Source organism: Eurosta solidaginis, chromosome 3 (assembly GCF_040869045.1).
Source record: "Eurosta solidaginis isolate ZX-2024a chromosome 3, ASM4086904v1, whole genome shotgun sequence".
Taxonomy (NCBI): domain Eukaryota; kingdom Metazoa; phylum Arthropoda; class Insecta; order Diptera; family Tephritidae; genus Eurosta; species Eurosta solidaginis.
Window position 1 is genome coordinate 175,158,131 of NC_090321.1, and position 23,062 is coordinate 175,181,192.

The 23,062-nt window shown below is 37.5% G+C and overlaps 1 protein-coding gene across 12 annotated transcripts in view; it reads left to right on the forward strand.

The window, feature by feature from the left end:
* Positions 1-23,062, forward strand: part of Eb1 (microtubule-associated protein RP/EB family member 1) — a 132,054-nt gene that overhangs the window by 75,729 nt on the left and 33,263 nt on the right. For 9 of the 12 annotated variants that reach the window (XM_067773917.1, XM_067773927.1, XM_067773928.1 and 6 more), the window contains exons 2-3: positions 11,706-11,996; positions 21,392-21,537. In XM_067773917.1, coding sequence (XP_067630018.1) covers positions 11,876-11,996; positions 21,392-21,537 — 267 coding nt within the window. In that variant the 5' untranslated portion in view covers positions 11,706-11,875. The remainder of the gene's footprint in view (positions 1-11,705; positions 11,997-21,391; positions 21,538-23,062) is intronic. The other 3 variants (XM_067773919.1, XM_067773921.1, XM_067773924.1) reach the window with 1 other exon arrangement.

Genomic DNA, 23,062 nt, shown 5'->3' on the forward strand with positions numbered 1-23,062 from the left:
GCTTTGGCAGTTGTCTAAAATTTTTTCTTTCTTCTATTCTAATTTAAAAATTTTTTCAATTAAGAAAAAATTTATCATAACAATAATAATGATAAAAAATTATTGTTAGGCCTTGAGCTCGATTCGAACCCGCGATCTTAAAATCAGTAGGCCGATATAACAACAAAAATTGTTAATACATCCCAGAGCACGGGGAAAAAAAGTGTCAATAAATTATGACACTATGGCGGCATTGCCAACAAACAAGTCCAATTTTCACAGCCATTCTGCAACAGATGTCGCAGTGTTGTGAATATCAATTGGCACGAAACAGAATAGAAGTAGGATTAATGAAGACAAACAAAAAACCGCTGTGATAGCTGAATGGTTATAGCAGCGGCGCCTAAACGTTGCCGATGAAGGAATTTAGCAGTTCCCGAAATGGATCTATACAACGAGCTTTGGCAGTTGTCTAAAATTTTTTCTTTCTTCTATTCTAATTTAAAAATTTTTTCAATTAAGAAAAAATTTATCATAACAATAATAATGATAAAAAATTATTGTTAGGCCTTGAGCTCGATTCGAACCCGCGATCTTAAAATCAGTAGGCCGATATAACAACAAAAATTGTTAATACATCCCAGAGCACGGGGAAAAAAAGTGTCAATAAATTATGACACTATGGCGGCATTGCCAACAAACAAGTCCAATTTTCACAGCCATTCTGCAACAGATGTCGCAGTGTTGTGAATATCAATTGGCACGAAACAGAATAGAAGTAGGATTAATGAAGACAAACAAAAAACCGCTGTGATAGCTGAATGGTTATAGCAGCGGCGCCTAAACGTTGCCGATGAAGGAATTTAGCAGTTCCCGAAATGGATCTATACAACGAGCTTTGGCAGTTGTCTAAAATTTTTTCTTTCTTCTATTCTAATTTAAAAATTTTTTCAATTAAGAAAAAATTTATCATAACAATAATAATGATAAAAAATTATTGTTAGGCCTTGAGCTCGATTCGAACCCGCGTTTTTATGTATATTTTATTCAAAAATAAATAAATTTGTACAATATTTCGTACAAAACTGCTGGTTAAAGCGATTTGTATTTTACATAAATTTTCCCATTATTCAATTGGTATAAATGTAAAGGGTAACTTGTAAAATAAACTATGTCAAAGATGTACGTTTCTGGATTTCTTTTACCGATTTCATATGCCTGCAAGTGGTTATAGAAACGTTCAACATTTATATTATTACATACAATGTATACAATTCCCTTATGACAAAATAAAAATTGTATCTTATACAACTTAAAAACTTCGCCTTTGTGTGCTATATAATAGTCCTTTTTATATAAAACTCCCTTATATTCTATTTTATCAGAAACTAGTAAATTATCATATTCTATATTATATGATATTTATGTTTTTTAATACTTCCATATCTTGTTCATTTGTATTTTTAAATTCGGTTTTTTGAAACGGCGGTGGGATACCTCCTTCGTATATAACTAAAAAGTTAGAATATTTTAGGGACAATTTAATAGACAAAGAGCGACATGGATTTACTCTTGACATAATTGTACTTAAATACGATTTTGCTTCCTTATGTTTTGCTTCAAAACGCATCACCCAAGCATATTTCAAAGGTCCGCATTTTGAAATTGCTGTAGGATAATGAACCATAAAGTGATGCTTAGGTTTTAAGGACGGTCCATATAATTTTCCATACAATTTGTGGTGCAATTCTATTTTCTTTTCTAAAGATTTCAAATCTTGTACAGTAAATTTATTTGGAAATAATAAATCTATAATTTCCAAAAGTTTTGTTAGTAAAATCCAGTATTCATTGCTTTCTGGCACCAAATCACCTATCATTAGTGGCAGAAAGTTAGCAAAACAAAGTATTTCACTAGCGGTCATTTTTAGTTTAAAACTTTTTAGTCTGTGCATATCCAATGGTACCGAGAAATGCCCTACCTCTATTTCACCATATGAAAAAAGTTGCTTTCTAAGCTCAAAATTTTACTGTCGATCAAGGCCAAGAGAACTTTGCAAATATCATAGACACAAACGCCTTCCAAAATATCGTGCATCAAGTCAAAATAAAGGTTTTTTGTTACATGAAAATTTGTTAGTTTGTTTAATATACAATTGGTTTTGATGCCGGTTTCTAAAAAGTTTTCGGATTTTAAATCATTTTCATATGTAAATTTATTTCTCAAAATTTTTTTTATTTCAAGAAAGTCTGTTTTCATTTCATTATTACTCCGTCGGAAAGATCGGCAAAACCGTTTAGATCAGAATGAACTTACAAAGCCAAGAAATGAATTAACCCCGAATTGTCTCCTAAAACTAGTCCTGTTACGAAATAAACTTTTTTTATTCCGCTAGGCGTATCAATTTCAATGCCGTTTTCCAACTGCTTAAGCTCACGCAATATATGGTAAAATACCGTTTCATGATCATGAGATTTTAACAGATTTGATGAAATAAATGCAAATGGAAAAATAAAATCTAGCTTAGACAGCAGGTATTGAGGTATCGTTGGAAACGAATAATAAAATGCGCAAATAGACCGCAGATGAGTTCCTAGAGCATTGTTCATTTGAAATTCATCTAAATACAGAAAAAATGGTATTACAATGTCATCAGATAGAAAATTTTTTGATTTGTTCGCGAATGTATCAGAATTTATAAAATTTGAGAAAGATTCGTTCTCCAAAAGCGTTTTTTGATTGTCAATTGTCGCGTTAAGTATGTTCGGTAGTTCAAAGAAAGACTTAAACTGAAACTGGACGTTACTGATGTAAATATCAATCTTTTTTGGAAATAAAGACGAATTACCTCTTACAATTTTTTGTGAAATTTTGCTTGATACAACATACGATTTCGGATCTTGATATAATTTCATTTCTCTTAAAACTTTTTAAAACCGATACTCAGAATCAATATTCTTGAATGGCTCAGTACAGAAATTAGAAATGCATTTCAAATCTTCATCTATGTCAGGATCGTCGGGAAGTGAGGTAAGTTTAAGTATATTTGAAACTGATGAAAGCAAATTCAAGACCATTCTTTGGATAGCAACGACTTGATTTCTAGGCATAAACGACTGTGCATGTAGTCGAAGTGTAAAAGTTATAGCTTCTTTTTTAAGATTTTCTATATGTTCTTGTATTTTAACACTTTTAAAATTATTAACTGATTTTTTTTTTCATACAATGGCGTTGTACATAAATTTGGATTTGAGTTTTCATAAATAGGGGCTTGTGCGATACTTATAGGATAAATGCCCTTTACGCATGAGTGTACTTTACATAAATGTGCTTTGAATAATTGGTTACAATTATTTACTTTGCATTGTAATGGGCTATTTCGCGATAAAAAATATGGTCATATTTTAGATGCCTTATTAATCAATCTACAGTAATCATAGTTTTGTTACATTTGAAGTAAGGATACATCTTGATAAGCAGTTTTTACTTTGTTTCCTATAGTTTCTGTGTATTTATTTTAACTACGTTTCAGTTTTCATAAAATTCAACAGTGCCGTCAAATTTGAAGATTTTGTATCATATCTAGTGTCGATTTCAAAAAAGAATTTCTGAATAAATATCCATGACAATTCAGATGCAATTGGATACTTTAAATTTAATGTAGGGCATATTTTGAAACATGTTACCAAGGATTCAATGAAGGAGTTTAACTTTTATAAATTTTTATCGAAATAAACAAAAAACGACTTCAGATTGTATGAACTAAATCCTTCTACAATTATAAACGGCTGAACTGTTGAATTTTTTGAAAATTTTTTTTCAACAATTTCGGCTATTTTCTGTTCGTAGTCGCTGACTGAAGACCAATGTAGAACCAGGCTTTTTTGTGCGTCCAGTATTGTTATTTTCTTTCTTTTCTCCTTCGGGTCACTCTTATACCAGGAAGTGGGGGGTAAAACAAATGGGAGCAAGGTTGTTATAATGAAGTCGGATGAATCTGTTACGTAAAATTTAATTGGAAATGATTTATTTAAAAAACAAATTACTTTATCTGTACTTACCGTGGTTTTCAGCAAGCTGCAATTCTATTAGAAGCTTTTTGCAGTTTTCATTGTGCAAATTTTGTCGGTAATAAAGCTTGATTTTTGTTTTAAAAACATCCTACTTGCTAAATAGCATCAGCTCTTTCCCCGGGTATATGATGTTGAAATCGACCTTGAACTTAAATCTTCCAATATAAAAAACAAAAATTATCTAGAAACGCAAACATATCTTACCAATTCGATAGCTCTGCTATCGCTATATTTGGGCCATTCGCTAAGGAACTCCACCGAATCAAGCAAAGACAAATCTTTACGGCGCAAGTGAAAAGTTTTATGCCATTTGTCAATAACAGCTTCCCAGTCTGAAACGTCTCGTTTAAGCTCTGCCTTTAAAGCAGTTGAAATTTTCACATCGAACTCTGGCTCCAGCTCTATATTGGCATCAGCCACCTTATTAGGTGTGTTGGGAAACTTCAATCGCTTTGCGCGGCTGTTCATATATTTCGCGTACAATTTTCCACGTGCATTTTTTTTGCCCATTCGGGGAATAAAGTAAAATTCCTGTTAAATATAAGAAATTAGGAATTTATAAGGGTTATTCCATACCAAATCGACCACTTTTGAGCCCAACCCCTTTAGATTTGGCTGAAAGTTTTTCTACGTTATGAAAGACGTTTTTCAAAATTTGTTAAAATTGTTTCATCCAACTCAAAAAAAGTTATAAATTTTTGAAGAAAACCGCTCTTTTTTTTCAAAATGCTACAACCTTTTCAAAAAATAAAGAAAAATAAAAATGACAAACTTCGAAAAATCGGCGAACTTCGAAAAATTGGTAAGTTTTCTCGAAAAACTGCAAAAATTTCATATAAGATGAACTGTGAAAATTGTTTTTGTATTTATTTCCGAAAAGTACATTTAAACACAAAAATATATGGAAAAAAAGATCCCAAACGGTAAATTTTTGAAAAAGTTCTAGATTTTGAAAAAAAGAGCGCTTTTTTCATAAATTCATAACTTTTTTTGAGTTGGATGAAAAATTTCTTTAATTTTAAAAATTTCTGAAACGTTGATTATCGTAACGAAATGCTATCCTTTCGTTGTTTAAGCATGCCTGTTTTACTTACATCTTAAGCATTCAAATAAGCAGTCTAACTCGAATAAATTTAATAGTTCTTGTAATTTTTCGTCATCAGTTCGTTCGCTTTGCACATTTAACATTTTATTTCTGAATGGAATAGAATAGCATTCATACACATTGACATGCAAATTAGGCAACGCACATAGCATATGGACGCCTGTCCATACATGTTTTTCACGCAAACCAACACTTTTTTAAGAAGATTGATTTCTGATTGAGTATTATTTTCACACTTACCAATATCATTAGGTAATATAATTTGCAATTTAGTTCAAAACTCCTATTCACTCCAAGTACACAAAACCTGACCAAAGGTAATCAGAAATAGAAGCAACATTATTTGAATGTAAATGAATATCTTCTGAAGAAAATATTCGCGTATAAACATGTACATATGTATTGTACCGGCATCCATACACATTAGTATGCACATACATACTTACATACGTACGTTTAATTACATCTAATTTATGTATGTGCATATTAAAGTGTATGAATGTCTGCACGTTTTACACGCAATTTAAGATTATTATTTTCTTACCAATAATGTAATTTAATTTTTGATGTTCGATCGCACGCCTTATTCACTCAAAGTACACAAAACTTCTGATAATTGGCAATTTTACAGTTATCCACGCCAATGACATCCTATGGTTGCCAATGTTAAAAAACTAAAATCTTTGAGAACCTGGTTCATTTTTGATAACAGCACTACTTTCAAATATCATTTCATAATGCGTGTATATTATACATTTTATGCATATTGTAGGAATTTTTTATTATAATTGCATATCTTAGAAAAATAAAACGATGTTAGAATGCTCACTTTTTAAATATCTATATATATAAAAAGAAGTGGACATTTTGATTGTCACTCCATAACTCGAGAACGAATAGAAATATTGCCATGAAATTTTTAGGATAACTTAATAGGAACCAGGAGAGTGTTTGTGAAAAGTTTTTTTTCGGGAAGTGGACGAGGGACCGATTTATTCTAAACTGTCGTATATATGGCTCGATTTGCTTGAATTTTGGTATGTAGTAGCGTTATATCTAGAATAAAATGTCGAATAATTTTTCTTCCGGGAAGTGGACCAGGATACATATTGGTGACTAGGGTCTCGAGAAATAGGACAAAAAGTGGACCCGGGCGCCCCTAGAATGTGTATACAATATGGATATCAAATGAAAGCTGTTGATGAGTGCTTTAGTACAGGGTAGTTTTCATACCTATTGGTGACTAGGGTCTCGAGATATAGTGAAATATTCGTAATTGAAAGACGTTGCACGTTGGATTGTGCGACATTAAGTCTGCTTTATTGAATAAATTATTGTCTTTTATACTAATTTACTTAACCTATACATTCATAAATATCTTAATACTAATAACTAAAAATAAGTACATAGGAAATGGGTTATGCATACATGTACGTTTGTATACAGTCTTTGTATACATGTAGTTTTGTATGCATAACTCCATACATGTAGTTTTATACAATTTGCAGCGTCAGCAGATCAGTTTGAATATTTTGGTATTTTCCCACAATTAGTTGAATGTTTGTATGTATATTACAATGGGTTGTGTGTTTATATGTATAATTTATTAACTGTGATATGTGTCTCATATTCGGCATTCCGTGCCGTCTGGGTTAGTTCAATAATTGTAATATGATTATTAAATATATTTGAATTTGTTATGCGTAAAGCCGCAAGTATGTTACAGTAGGTGTGGCATATAATGATACAATACAGTGTGTGACGTATAATGCTACAATAGGCCAAAACGTGGACCCGGCCACCCCTAAAATGTGTTTATACAAAATGGATATCAAGTGAAGCTGTTGATGTGTGCTTTAGTGCAGAGTAATTTTTATATCGCTGTGTGACTAGGGTCTCGAAATATAGGCCAAAACGTGGACCCGGATACCCCTAGAAGGTGTGTGTAATATGGATGGCAAATGAACTGTTGATGTGTGCTTTAGTGCAGAGTAATTTTTATATCGCTGTGTGACTAGGGTCTTGAGATATAGGCCAAAACATCGACCCGGATACCTGTACAATGTGTGTATATTATGGATATCAAATGAAAGCTATTGCTGAGAGCTTTAAAGTAATTTCCATTGTAATATTCGATTTAGTAGCATCAACCTGGCAAAACTGATAAATAAGCATGCGAAGCCGAAATAAAGACATGAATTAATAATACCCACATACTAGACCAGAGACGGACTGGGATTAGGACCACCCTCTGGAATTGGCAATAACAGATGAAGGAGAATGAGAAGAACTCTCCAGTTTTTTCGCCTCGCGAAACCTGGCATTGTCACCGACTAAATCTTCCGCGACCTTATTTACAACATGGACGCCCCAAATGTCGACCATATTGAACATCCACGTCGATGGCACTACGCTACCGACTGTCCTACACCCCAAAATCTTGGGTGTGACGTTTGATCAGGATCTACATTTTGATGCGCACGCAACCGCAACTGTTCCAAGAATTCAGAGCCGTAATAAAATCCTCAAATCCCTTGCTGGCAGTACCTGGGGAAAAGATAAAGAAACGCTCTTGACCACATACAAAGCAATTAGCCAGCCGATTACGTGCTACGCGTCACCCATATGGTCGCCAAGCCTAAAAACCACCCACTGGAAGAAACTGCAGGCCTGCCAAAATACTGCTCTCAGAATCGCCACGGGCTGTCTTCTTATGTCCCCAGAACACCATCTGCATAATGAGGCGAGAATACTCCCCATCAGGGAGAGAAATGAGATGCTGACCAAACAGTTTCTGTTGAATACCCAGAAACCTGGGCATCCCAACAGACATCTGATTGACGAACCAGCACCGCCTAGGGGCCTAAGGAGTCATCTCCGTGAGCATTTTGAGGAAATACGGCACCTGAGAACCCAGCCGTATGAAGCGGAAAAACACAAGCAGGTCCTTGGTGAACTCCATAGACAGGCGTCGGACCTTTATGTCAGGAATTGCCCGGTGAATCCAGTACTTGAAGAAAAATATCCAGAACTCGCAGAAGAGGAACGCATACTCCCCAGGGAAACGCGTGTCACTCTTGCTCAACTTCGTTCTGGATACTGTAACAGGTTAAACTCTTACCTATCCAGAATCAACCCCGACATACAAAATGTATGCCCCGCTTGCAATGTGTCCCCACATGACACCAACCATCTCTTTAATTGTAATGTGGAACCAACGCCTCTAACATCCCTTTCCTTATGGTCCACCCCTGTTGAAACGGCAAGTTTCCTTGGACTCCCGTTAGAGGATATTGATGACAATTTGTGATCGGTCGCGGCTATTAGGTGGGGCGAGCATTGCTACAACAACAACAACAGAAGAACTTGAGAGAAGAGAAAAGAGGGTAGGAGAAGGAGACTGAGAAAGAGATAGAGTGAGATGAAATAGAGATAGATGAATCGAAAAAGACGGAGGGAGGAGTGAATAAAAGATTAAGAAAAATATAAGAGGGGGGAGGCAGAGTTAGACGGAAAGAGCTTATTAAGATGTATGCAGATAGACCAAATTTAGGGCAGAACAACGTCTGCCTGGTCTGCTAATTTCAATATAAAATAAACTAGTGAAATCCCATTTTGAGACTATATGGTATTCACTTAGCATTCTCGCGTCACTAGTCTCTAAAAATAAGTCGCTAATTTGGGATCGGGTTCCGAGCAGATCACAAATGCAGTGCCAGGGTTCAAATCCCATTAGTGGCACTTATTTGTAAAAATATTATTATTGGATTGGTTTATTTTAATGGTTTTTATTGAGATAAAAAGAGACATTTTATTATAAACACTAAATTTTAGAAGAAAAATTCAATTTGCGTGGTCATTTGAGTATTAATTCGTTGCAGCATGCGGCCGCAAAGTATGCCCTACTTTGGTATAAACACGTTGGTATCTTGGCAACACTGAACCAATTGCGTTGGAGTTATGTACATATGTATGAATCGCGGTGCAGATGGCCCATAGTTAATATATAAATAAATGTATGTATGAATGTATGTGCATATAATAAATACTGGGTGACTACGACCATAGTTAAAATAAATATGCTGTAACGTTGAACTAAATATGTAAATTAGTTATATTGAAATTTATTTTTGTTAATTTAACGTTGCTAGATTCTTATTTGTTGATCAACTAGGTTTGTATTCAAGTCAACGTTGTCACATTTAAAATCAATATTTTTCATAGTAAATCCGTTGATTTACTATATTTTAGTAAAATCAAGGTGTAAAATATTCAGGTTCAGGTTTTTCATATTAGATTTGAGCATATTTAAATTGAATATTTTCATAGTTATTTCTACAACGCGTTTTTTCTCTGGGTGTAAATTTATGGGAGGAACCGAATTTAATTGCACTTCAATTTAAAATTCTCATTAGAAACCAATTAGAATGCGACTACAATTCTAACCCTTTTCTAGATATCGAGAACAAAGTCCCCTTTTTGTCGAGAATGCTATAATTCTGGCAGTTTCGCAAATCGTCCTCCAATCTTCAACCTTAGAGAAATACATTGGAACTCGATTTTTTTTTTAATCGTCCTTTAACCTAATTGTTGGTCGCGTAACTATTTACTGTGAACATAGCTAAAGTGCGGTAGGTGCGAGCTTACCAACCCCATGTGTCTCAGTTGGGCACCACCGGTTTATAGTAATAAAAGAAAGAAGCAACAGTGAAATATACTTATGTACATATGTGGCGCTTTGATCTGGTAAAAATAAAAAAAATTAATACTTGACGCGATTTAGCACCGATGAGATTAAGGCCAAGCTTCTCTTCCAATTTGCATCATGCTCCTTTTAATTTTCCCTACAAATTGTTATGACGACTCCGAACGGCATCTGCACATCAGGTGAATTTTCATGACAGAACTACACTCGGAGTGTTTGCCAAATCACTTCCGATGGGGCACCGCGATTAAAAAAAACGATTTCTAATTGAAGAAAACTTTGTTCTAAATTTTGATGTTACTTTGCCCGGGAGCTGAACCCAAGACTACCCTCTGTGTGGTAGGCGGAACACGCTATTGTACCTGTAAATGTGAACAAATGTCTTACAAAAATTTGCGGGATTGAAAAAGATCATTGTCATGGCTATAATACAAATTAAATTGTTTTGCATCGGTTCATTAAAAAATTGTTTGTAATTCAAAAACGGCAATCAAGGCATTGTTTACCTTTCGTTGCTGCTTAAGGGGGAATCAAGCATACATTAGTACTTAAATATTAAAATAGTACAAAACCAAATAAAAATATATACATTAGGGTGGGTCGATTTGTATGGACAAAAGTTAACCGATATCGCGCCATCGATTTTTCGATGGGATTTGGGCTCAGGAAAAAAAGTTCCACTACGCATACCCAAAAAAATAATTTTCGAGCCTGCGAAATTTCTTTTTTTTTGTCTTTTTTCGACTTCGATTTTTAAGGTTTTTTTCATAACCTACTAAACAAATTTTCATTTGATTGTAAAATTTTCATATATACTCTGTCCGACCCAAAAATGTCCGCTAAAAACGTTGGCGATAACAGTTAAAAAAAAAATATATATTTACATGAAAATTTTTTTAGTAGGTCATGAAAAAAACCTTAAAAATACTTTTTGGGTCGGACAGGGTATACTAGGGCGGTTCGATTTAAAAATCGCTCATTGCTCTGCGAAAATCGTATTCTAGGGATCAAAATAAGAAGCTTTGCCGACCATACCTCTAAAACGAATTCTGATGTCCCCCCTTGGGTCGAACTTTTGGATAGGGGCAATTTCAATTCTACCTGCTGTGTCTTGTGGTGGCTTAAAAAAAACAACACAAACAATTTTACGATCTGCAATTGTGTCACAGTGATACCTTAATTTTTTAAAACGGTTGAATAAAAAACCCACACAACTATGTTTACGACATGCAAATGCATCACAGTGATGCCTGGTTTTAAAAGGGGGTTGTAAAAACGTTAATTTCTAATAATTTTTTTTAATTTCTTTTCTATTACTAAGTTAAATTAATTTTTTCATTTACATATGTTCTGACTAAATAAATTTCTAAAGAGAAAAATAAGCTCCAAAAAGAAAAAAACATAGGCATTTCAAAGTGGAATTTTTCAAAATTTGCCCCTACGACCCAAAGGGAGGGACATCAGAATTCGTTTTAGAGGTATGGTTCCTTCGGCAAAGTTTCTTATTTTGATCCCTAGAATATGATTTTCACAAAGCAATGGGCGATTTTTTGCCTCCCCACAAATCGACCCGGCCTAGGGTATACATATGAACATTTTTTTAGTAGGTCATGAAAAACACCTTAAAAATCGAAGTCGAAAAAAAGACAAACAAAATTAAATTTCGCAGGCTCGAAAATTATTTTTTTGGGTATGCGTAGTGGAACTTTTTTCCTGAGCCCAAATCCTATCGAAAAATCGATGGCGCGATATCGGTTAACTTCCGTCCATACAAATCGACCCACCCTAATATCTACACATACGTAATTATTGTTAATATTACTATTTCTTCGATTTGTTGCAGTAGCTGGTAGGGAGAATCAAGGAAAAGAAGTCGAGCACAATAGTCAGTCGGCGTTAATCAGTGATATACCAGACGGGAGACTGTTAGTCATATATGTACATATAGGGCGTGCAGTAAAGCAGAAATAATAGTAGAAAATAAATCATAACTACACAGCAAGAACAAAAACAATGGCAGTCAACGTGTATTCCACAAATGTGACTACCGAAAATTTATCGAGACATGATATGCTCGCTTGGGTAAATGATTGTCTGCAAGCGCAATTTGGTAAAATCGAGGAGCTTTGCACCGGTGAGTATGATATCTATGTACAGTTAACATTTATCAGGGCTGTTTGGATATGGATGCAGCTAGACCTTTTTTAAATTATGTTGTTAATAATGCAACGGGTTTTACCTTTGTATCCTCCGCGTCTGCAAAAAGTTAAAGGCGTTGGGTATGTCTTATTTACAGAGACCAAAATTTATTATTTCCAATTTTCAAATTGAAACGGTTATCCGAATTCAAAAATTTATCAAAAACGTTGCTTTATATTAATTATCTAACGGAAATACAAATATTTTATTTGAACTATAAATATACAGTGATGTTCCATGAAATAGCGCAATCACTATCAATATCGAAAAAATTAAAAAAACACTACGGATTTATAGGCTTTACATTGATCCTTAAATCTCATTTATAAAATCTAACTCATTGCCGCAAAAATTTAAAATGTGTTCCAATGTCCTACTATGGTTATGAATTTAAATAGAGCCAGGAGAGATTCCTAACCTTCAGTCATGTTCAGTGTTGTCATTGCTTGAAATTTCACTAAATTGTGAATATAAACTGAAGTATGACACTTGATTTGAGCGCAATACGTGGTCGGGTATCTTTTTTTTTTTTTTTTTTTGCGGGGAGGCTGAAAAATGCCTAATGCACCATAATTGCTGCCGTCGCAGCAACCGTGTGTCCGTAAACTAAAAAACAGCCCCGTTCTGGAACCGTCGCCCACCCCGGCACCACTTTCGCATTACTTCAGGGTGGCGTTCCATATTTCTCATTTTCTAAGAGCCTACTGTTGTCCCTGCGTCCAGGTTCCCGCTATTTGCTCTGAGTGTCCATTTAATCGCCACTGCTTCGCATGCGCATTTCTCTGCGCTCCCTCTCAGCATCCATCAGGCGTGTCATTACTATAAATGCCATTTTGCTCACTGCAGTCCAGCATTCTTTCCTGCTGCACATATGTGAAACTAAATTTCTCGTGGTAGGTTCCTCCCCAAAGACTCCATGCAAGGTGAGTCTTTCTTCGTGGAAACGGGGGCAGTAGAACATGACGTGTTCTGCGTTTTCTAACTCTGTGGTACACATTGGGCAATGAGGATCTTCCTCTATCCTACGCTTCCATAAATACTCTTTGAAACCGCCATGTCCACTCATTATCTGCTTGAGATGGTAGTTCAGTTCGCCGTGCTTCCGCTCATTCCATTGAGCTACGTTCCAAACTAGTGTGAAAGTCCAACGCCCTTTACTCGAGGCCTCCCACCGTTCTTGCCACTTAGCTATTGTTTGTGTCCTTGCTCTTTTCTTGTCTTCTTCAGATGGTCGCTCGATATTAGTGTTATACAGATCGGCCATTTCGCTTGCCAGTAAGTCCACTGGGATTTTCCGGGTTAGAACCAGGATCGCGTCGTCGGACACCGTCCGATAAGCACTTGCTATTCTTAAAGAAGCAAGTCGGTACGCTGCTAATATATATTTTTGATGGGTATGTTTACATCCATACCACACTGGTGCTGCGTATAGTATTATTGAGCTGGTTACTGTGGACAATAGCTGACGTATAGCTTCGCTCGGACCACCAATGTTAGGCATTATTCGCATAAGTGATCCATTAACTTTGGTAATTTTCTCCCCCACCGCTCTGAAGTGCTCTTTGAAAGTTAACTTAGAGTCAATGTGCACTCCTAAGTATTTTAAGGAATCCTCTGAGGTGATTTGATGATCCCCGACAGTTAAGACTAACTCGTTCGCCGACCGTTTGGAGCTTACTAATACCACTTCCGTCTTTTGGCTAGCCAACTCCAGTCCTGTATTGGTCAGCCATTCCTTTATTCTTGCTACGGCGTCATTACATAATGCTTGAAGCAGGTCCAGTTTCTTGGCCACTACTACCACTGCAATATCATCAGCATATCCCACAATTTGCGTGTTTTCTGGTAGATCAATCTTTAGCACCCCGTCATACATTACATTCCAAAGCGTTGGACCGAGAACAGATCCCTGTGGGACGCCTCCTGTGATTTTGTACTCTTTTGCTCCTTGATCCGTGTCAAAAAGAAGTACTCTGTCTTTAAGATAGCTACCTATAATTCTGCGTAAGTAAGCTGGAGTGCCGAAGCTTTGCAGCGCTGCCATTATCTGCATCCAGTTCGCAGTGTTAAAAGCATTCTTGATGCCGAACATAATCAGTGCACAGAACTTCCTTTTATTTTGGCTTCCAGAGATAGCTTCTTATTGACGACTGTTTGTATTGCATCTACGGTGGATCTTGATTTGCGAAATCCATATTGACTATTCGATAAGCCACCTGGTCTTTCTAGAGTCAGCTGTAGGCGCTGACTAATTATACGTCCGAAAATCTTCCCTAGGGAATCCAGCATACAAAGTGGCCTATATGAGGATGGTTGGTCCGGCTGTTTACCACGTTTCAGTAATAGGACAAGCCTTTGTCGTTTCCACGGGCGAGGGAACACGCCTTCTTGCATACAGGCATTAAAAAGATTAGTAAATAATGTAGCCCTAGTTGTAATCGCGGCTTTAAGGGCTATGTTTGGTACTTCGTCGGGTCCTGGGGATTTGTTATCAGCAACTCTTTTTGCAGCGTCCAGCACCTCTTGCTCTGTAATTTGCGGAATTTCCGTACTTTCTAGATCCTCGCTTGGATAAGTCCAGCGATCTTGCGCCGGGAAAAGTGTTTCAACAATAATATTCATCAGTATCGGGCACGTAGGTTGCTGTGATATCGGTCCTTTAACTTTGGCCATCACAGTTCTGTAGGCTGATCCCCAAGGATCTAGGTCGACATTATCCAGCAGTTCCCTAAAGCATAACTTCTTGCTCTTTTTTATGGCATTTTTAAGTGCCTTTCTTTGTGCGACATAGGTGCTGTGTAGCTCTGCATATCGTGGTGATGAGCGTGCCCTCTGCGCTATTCTTCGTGCTTTGTGGCATTTTCTACGCTCTTCCGCAATTTCGTCATTCCACCAATATACCGGAGTGCGCTGTGCTTTTCCGCGACTTCTGGGCATGGCAGCATCACATGCCATACATAGCAACTTAGTGATTTGAACCGACTGGTCTTCCGCATGCGATTCTCGTACTATGGCGTCCTTCCAGATAATGTCAAATATTTGTGGGTCGAAAAGGTGCTGTTTCCATTTCCTACTTTGTCGATGTCTTGCTGCTACCGTTCGTGGAGTTTCGAGCAGCTCTACGCTAATAGCTTTATGGTCGCTGTGTGTGTAGACGTTGCTTATGGACCATTTTGCTCGTCTTGCTATTTCGCTGCTAGCGAAGGTGAGATCTATAATGGATCGTCTGGTACCTGTATCGAAGGTATATATCCCTGGTTCATTTAGGAGTTCTAGCCTCAAAGAAGTAAGACTTTCGAGGAGAACTCTCCCTCTTTCGTTGGTTCGTCTACTTCCCCACACAGATGACCATGCATTGAAGTCTCCACACACTAAAAGCGGGTGTTTACCTCGTGCTTCAATGGTGATCCCGTATATCATGTCTTCGAAATCGGCGATGGTCATGCTCGGAGGGGCATAGCAACTGAAGACGTATATACCGTTGATTTTTGCCCACGTGAATCCTGCTACCGTTGGCGCCATAATTTCCTGTGGGAGAAATTTCCCTGGTGCCCAAATTGAGGCTTTCCCTGCTGAATCTGAGAGCCAACCCTGCTCCTGGCGATTTTTGTATTGTTCAGAGAGTACCACTATGTCATATCCTCCTTCATAGACTGTTTGGGATAATAGCTCTTGGGCTGCCTCGCATTGGTTTAAATTGAGCTGCAATACCCTCATGAGACAGTCATTTTGCTGCCCTCTCGTTGTGGGCATTTAAAACTGCCTGCTGAATGTTGTCCCCCACATAGCGCGCATTTCGGTGCATTTTCGCAACTTGCAGCCTTATGACCTTCCTGGCCACATTTCCTGCATAGGCTAGACCTATCTACAGTCTCCTTACATTTCTGAGCTATATGCCCGTAGCCCCAGCACCTATAACAGCGTTTTTCTTGCTTGAGCTCTCTAATTCGGCAGGAAACCCATCCTACCCGGATTCTTTGCGTATTAAGAACCGCCTTGGCATCATCCGCTGTAAGGCTTATAAGTGCCGACTTCGTGCCACTGTACCCTGTGCGTATGCATTTTATGGCAGCCACATCTGGAAGTTTGATGTTGCATTGCTGGTGGAGGGCGTTGCAAATCTCCTCGGGCGTAGTAATCTCATTGAGATCTCTGCACTGTAGCGTGACCATTTGGGACTTTGTTATAACTTTAGCCGAGTCCTTTAGTACCGCTTCAATTTCTGCTTGGTACGCGCTTGTTTTCCCATCTTGCGATTTTTTCAGCTCTAGTAACAGCTCTCCTTTCGCCGTTCTTCTAATCGTTTTGACGTCATCACCCAGGGATTTTAATTCGTCGGATCTTCACACTTTACGCAATATGTCGGCGTACGTCGCATCCCCCGCCTTGGAAATGATGATTGCATCCGGCCTAGCCTTAAGTGATTTTTCTTGCTCTTCTTTTTGGCTAAATGCCACTCTCCCGTCTTTTGGGCTGCAGTTTCCTCTTTCCGCTCCGTCTTCTCTTGCGTTTCTTGCCGTCGTTTGTGACCACCCACGTGCCCTGGTAAGACATCTTTTTGAGTAGTAGTGGGTTTTACCACGTTGTTCTCCTTGGTCGAGTACGAATTATTCCTCGGTCGCTTTCCTGGGGGTGATGGACTTCTATCCTTGGCGCATTCGCTTGCACGCAATTAATGTTCTAAATTCTTTACCTCTAGGGCCGACTCGATGTACAGCACTTTTATTACGGAGGCCAAGCGCTTGATTTCCGCGTGTATATTATTACGCCCTATGAAGAACTGCATCAAGTCCTCAATCGCCTTGCCTAGCTTCGTCATCTTTTTTTCTCCAGGGGGGTTTTGCTGATTTAACGCAGCTGACGCCTGCTTAATTAGCTCACTTAATAATGGTGTGCCCGTTTGAGCCTTGCTGTCGGAGTTCTTTTTGCAAAGCTTCGGTGTAGCACTCGGCGACAACGCTCCTTGCTTGCTTTCGGCCTCCGCTCCTGTGGGTTTCGTTACCACTTGCGACGAAATGTTAAGGCCCCCAGCCGATGGGCCACGCCCTTCTGGAGAGCGAGCTAGCTTCCTCCCTACAAATGGATTGAACGCCATTTCATTCTCCTGTGTTTGGTTTTTTATTTTAGTATTGTTGTTGCTCATCATTTATTGGGTCCCCACTTGAGGCCGCTATCTTGGTCCGAGTGTGCAGTTACCTATATAGATCCCGTGGTTGTCTATGCGAAGGCAGGGAGGCCACGTGAAGGTTGACGCAGTCCCTCATGAAGACTGCGTTCAGAGCCAGATCAGTATTAATCGGGAGGATCTCAACCGAACCTGCACCACCAACTTAATGATGACGGACTTTGAACGTACCCCAAGGCCTGCCAAGGTTTTAACGGGATGGAGACGAATGGGACATTAACCGGAAAGTCATTTCGACGGTGTGTCAAGCCGTGTACTGAGATTTCCGAATGCCACATTCGCCAGCCCTTAACAAACATATCCGAGTCGTTGATTCCAGTATACCTTAATTAAGACCTTACTGGGCTCAGTCTTAATGTGACAATCACCTTAAATTTACAATTAATTTACCTCTTTACCTTCCTGAGTGTGTATCCCACGTCGTATAGTTGCCTCCCTATCTTGGGTAGGTATTCCCTCGAAGCAACCCCGTACTAGGCTGTGGATGCTTAATTCAGGGCGGCATCTACTCGCCCTGCCACTGGAGGTTCTCAGGGTGCTTTAGGCCTTTTAAGCCAAACCCTCCTCACCAGCCGCTCTTGGTCGAGGGCTGCTTATTTGATATTCGCAGCTAACCTAATTAATAGGCCGTTCACTGTCCGCCAGCAGTGACCCCCTTGGCCTGAGCTCAGCCGGTCGGGTATCTATAATTATTGATGACTACTGTGCTATGACTGATCCCTTAATCCCCTAGTTGCCGAAAGGAATTAGCATGGATGTGCCTTTAGTCGACCTTGAGGGTACTTTGTATTGCTCGAATATCTTACTGCGGAAGTGAGTGCTTTGCTCGTTTTCCTCGTCGGCTTATGAGTTTGATCGTTATCTCGTTATCCATTAATAGAAATGCCGTGGTAAACTCTGAAAATCATAACACGGTTTCACTAAAAACCTCACCCCCCCACACTTTTGATTCAAATTAAGTAATTTGTGGGAACCATATTTAAACCATTATGGTCCTATCGCCATATTTTGTGATTTTAAAATAATTCTAAGGAAAGAATTCGGTGTTGCATAATGACTTTTTACTCGATTACTGACCAGTCAAGTAGATCCAAAAATTTTACGTTTTATTCGCATATTCCTTTTTAAGGTTATGAGGGATGATTTACAGTCCAATAGAAATTAATTAATCTAAGTATACTGCGAAGCTTAATAAACCGCTTTACTTGTAATCCAAGCCAAATAGAGAAACAAAACTTACCCGAAGGTTTTGGGGAGTATTATCGATGTCGATGGACCTCTCTGAAGTTGGCAAGGCTACGTGGAAAAAAATTACCTATTGGGAAAATTGCCATAAATTTGCCGTAATTTTTCAGTGAAACAAAAAAATTGCCGCGGCCATATTTTAGAAAATATCGGGTGGCACGCCAACTTCACGTGAAGTTAGCTCACCACTTTGAAGTTGTGGTGCACCATAAAAAAAAGTAAAATATTTTTTATTCGAATTTATTAAATATGCCACTTATCTACGGCAAATTTACGGCAAATTAACGTGCAAGAATTATTTTCCTAACTGGTCTCTAAGGTGGTTTTCGAAAAGTGGTACGCTTGCCTGAAGTTCATATGAAAGTGCAAAGAAAAAGCACTTCCATATGAAGCCAAGGCATTTCGGTATGATATTGAAATTTACACTAACAAATTAACAACAAACAATTTTTCAAAAATAATGATGTAGCACTGAGAACAATTTTAATTCAAGATTTATTTATTAAGGGGACCATGCAAATTCTTTAAACATTTAAAATACATTTTTTTTTTTGCAATTGAAAAAAGTTTCAGTGTACAGTATTGTGATTTGCACTTCAATATAAACATTTTTCAGAAGCCCTGGTCATAATAATTACAAAGCAAGGTAATAAATTAACGTTGACATATAATTATTGTAAAATAATTAAAATAGAACAATTTTGTTCACTCAAAAATTATCATGAAGCAACGTTTATACGATAAAAGCTACAACTATTATGTCGCAGCTTCTTTCTGTTGCTAACCCTTAAAATATTTTGAAAGAACGACTTATTTTCGAAAGTGTTTGACGAATGCGCTAGGAAAAAATTCTATTTGAAAAATTCATACTTCAAACTTCAAATAGAATTTGTGATAAACTCAATCGAAGTGATGTAGCTGGAATGATTACAGAGTTTATGTTTTATTTTATTGTAAATTTTTCACTGTTGTTTCCTACCTTCATACGCGAGCAGCGGCATGATGTTGAGTTCAAGTGCTTTAGGAAGTTGCCCTCCGTTCCAAAGTACCCCAATCTAACAAATATTTAAATAACACCCCTTACTGTGTATTTGTGTAAAAATTTACTTTTTTCAAGATTTGGTTTCTAAAGCTCTTTATCCCAGCCGAAAGTCTAGAGGTAGCGCATTCTCAACCTAATGCTAACACAGTACGTTCTTCAATAAAATTCAAAGATAGTGCATTTTTTAAAACAAATTTTTATATAGGATGTCCTTCAAACAAACTTCCACACCACACCGTTGGCTGCGTGAAAAATAAACTTAACACGATTGCCAGTTCAAAAATGTATCTCTAGCTTTCCAGAATATTTTCAAAAATATCTTATCGTAAAATTTCATGGAAGAACAAGCTATTTAAGAATTCGGTTGCAAAACTCATTTTATTTTCATTTGTGAGTGGATGTTCTTAAGAAAATATCAGAAATAATGCGTGTTTGAAAAATTGAAGATGGGCTCTCTGCAATCAGTTGCTGAGGTATGTGTCTTTCAAACGATAAGCAAAACGATCATCCTCCGCCAATCAGACGAAATAAGAAAGCTACAACAACCCAAACTATATGAGGATTTCAAATTATTGTTATGGTCCAATCCTTGAAACTGCTAGTTTCCTGGGAACTTTCGTTAGAAGCTTTTGGTGAAAATTTTTGAGTGATCGAGTCTATAGAGCAAGTCGAACCATTGTTACAACAGCAAAAAAAGCAAGAATTTCCAATCGACGGCCGAGATGGGGTAAATTTCCATCAAACCGTGGATATGTAGTAACTAGTTAAACAAGAGTTAAATTATTCTTGACTTTGTCCCCACGTTTCTAAATCCTACTGTTACTTGGGCTGACCACACAGGTAGTTCTGCGGAAGATGCGACTGTTCATGGTTCCATAAAATTGTAGTATGATTGACTGCATCGAATGTTTTCAATAATTCTATTACCATGAGGATTATTCTCCACATTGGTAGGAGTTAGTATAGTCTGGGACTTTTTTGCGTACTTATGGCGTTAAGTACGGTGTTGGAGTGGGAATAATACAGAGTCTAGAGCCGTTGCTACTGCGGAAAGTAGTACATTTTGGCATTGAGTATTTCCGCGGCAGTATCCTGTCGAATTTTTGGTAAAAGGTGGCGGCATAATGCAAGGAAGAGCTAATCGACCTATATATTTGCCCACTCTAATTTATTTCGCGAATCGAAAGAAATTTGCGCTGAAGAATATGCAGAACATCATTTGTTTAGAAAAGGCTCCGTAGAAAAGGTTCTACTTTGGTCGCTTTGCTTCGCATTGACACTTTGACAGCGTCATATGTTTAGAAAATCTTAAATTATTGCTTCGCTTAACATTCCACCAACTTTTTATAGCAAGATTCTCATGCGGCCCTACATTCAACTCATCTGCCAGGCGAAGCAACTCAAGAAAGCGCCTTATATAAATCCGGAATAGCATAGATCGCTGTGCCCAGTGCTTTGCTTTGAGAGATGATTTAAATGTAAGGTTAAGGTGCGGTCTTAGTTTTAAGAACGTAAAACGAAGCCAACAGTTAAGAGGTTTTATGACAACGTAGAAGTTAAATCCGGCCTTATTACAACGTGTGTTTTGCACATCAAAAGATTTCAATGTTCATTATTGACCCGTACACTTGTCTTGTCGATTCAGTAACGGCACTTTGAGTATCTTTTCAATTTAATACTATCGCGTGTACCTAATACTTGTAGAGCGATACTTGATATGAGTATACCGTATCGATACTTTGCATTCGATATCATGTCCCTAGTCCAAAATGGTTTGTCCCACATTGTACAAGGTCCAAAAAGCCCTCGTATGTATATACTTAACATGCATACGTTTAGTAAAATTTTCTTTATTTAGGCGCTGCTTATTGTCAGTTCATGGATATGCTGTTTCCCGGTTCGGTGCCAATGAAACGAGTCAAGTTCCGTACAAATCTGGAGCATGAATATATTCAGAATTTTAAAATCTTGCAAGCTTCTTTTAAAAAGATGGCAGTTGACAAGGTAATTTTTGTTTTTATATTATTATGTGGGTTAATTTTTAATTTAAACTATTTATGTTGGCATGTTTTTAATTTAATTAATTTTAGATAAGTCTGGTATTTGTATTTTTAAACAATATTTGTATTAACAAGTTATTTGGGTTATTATTGCGAAGACATCGTTGAATGCGGCGGTGAGCATTGTTTCTCGAGTGACATGTTTTTTATATTTATAATTAGTTTTTCAGGCAGCTTTGCAGCCTGTTAAGCTGTAGAATAACCAAATTAATTCTAATTGGTAATCCAACTAAGTAATATTGTAATAAAGATATTTGTTTTTAAGTTTAACTTTAGTAAGTTGTAAGTTTTTCAAAGCAAAAAATGGTTTTCCATTGAAGGTACAAATCGGTTTCCTAAGTTCTGTACTGAACTCAAAGCCAGATGTATTTATCAAAATTAATCCAATTTGTTTTTCCTTATTAAGATTTTTTTTTCTTTTTTACATAATAATACATTGCAGTGGAAATTGGAAAAACATAATCAGCCCGATTCTAAACAAAAAATTGTTTCCCTTGTTAAATTGAAGAGAACGCAGAAAAACAGTTTAAGTAAATTGCTTCTTTAACGAAACAACACTAATTTGTACAAATTTGTGCTAACATACATAAATATGGCAGAAAGCACTCCATTTTAGGTCAAAAAATGTTTGACTGATTCTCTACAAAGCTTCAATATGCGTGTCTTTCCTATCATTCATAGTACAGCGCAACCCTTTTGAAGGGTTGTCAGGCAATTTATAGGTTCTTGTTGTTGCAGCGATAAAAACACTACGAGGGTTTTGGAGAGTGGTATCGATGTTGATGGTCCTTTGGTGTATATAGATCCGATACGTTCCGGTAACAAGCATCTTTAAGGTACAAGACCGATCATCTCGGGAACTATTTAGTATGATCACATTGAACCTTCTGGGCCAATCCGCCCCTTCACTCCCTACTTCCATGAGGAGCAAAGATTGACAATTGGTTTGGAGAAGCTATAAATTGCCTTGGCAACCCCTTGAAAGAGTTGCGCTACACAACTCCTTGAATCGTTCGGTATGTTCGCCGCCTCTTACGACAGGTATACCTGCCGCGGGTATATTGTAAGCCCCCTTAACCCGCTGGGGTGCGCCGCCTTCTTACTCCACTGCTATGTTGCCGTAGCACTAGTTCATTACCCATTTCGTATAATACCTACCATGCAATACTCTGCCTTGTCTATATTTATACTCAGCTGAGCAGAGCTCACAGAGTATATTAACTTTGTTCGCATAACGGTAATCCGTAACGGCATAAACTAATCGAGATAGATATAGACTTCTATATATCAAAATGATCTGGGAAAAAAAAGAAATTCATTAAGCCATGTCCGTCCGTCCGTAAACACGATAACTTGAGTAAATTTTGAGGTATCTTAATGAAAGTTGGTACGTAAGTTCCTGGGCACTCATCTCAGATCGCTATTTAAAACGAACGAAATCGGACTATAACCACGCCCACTTTTTCGAT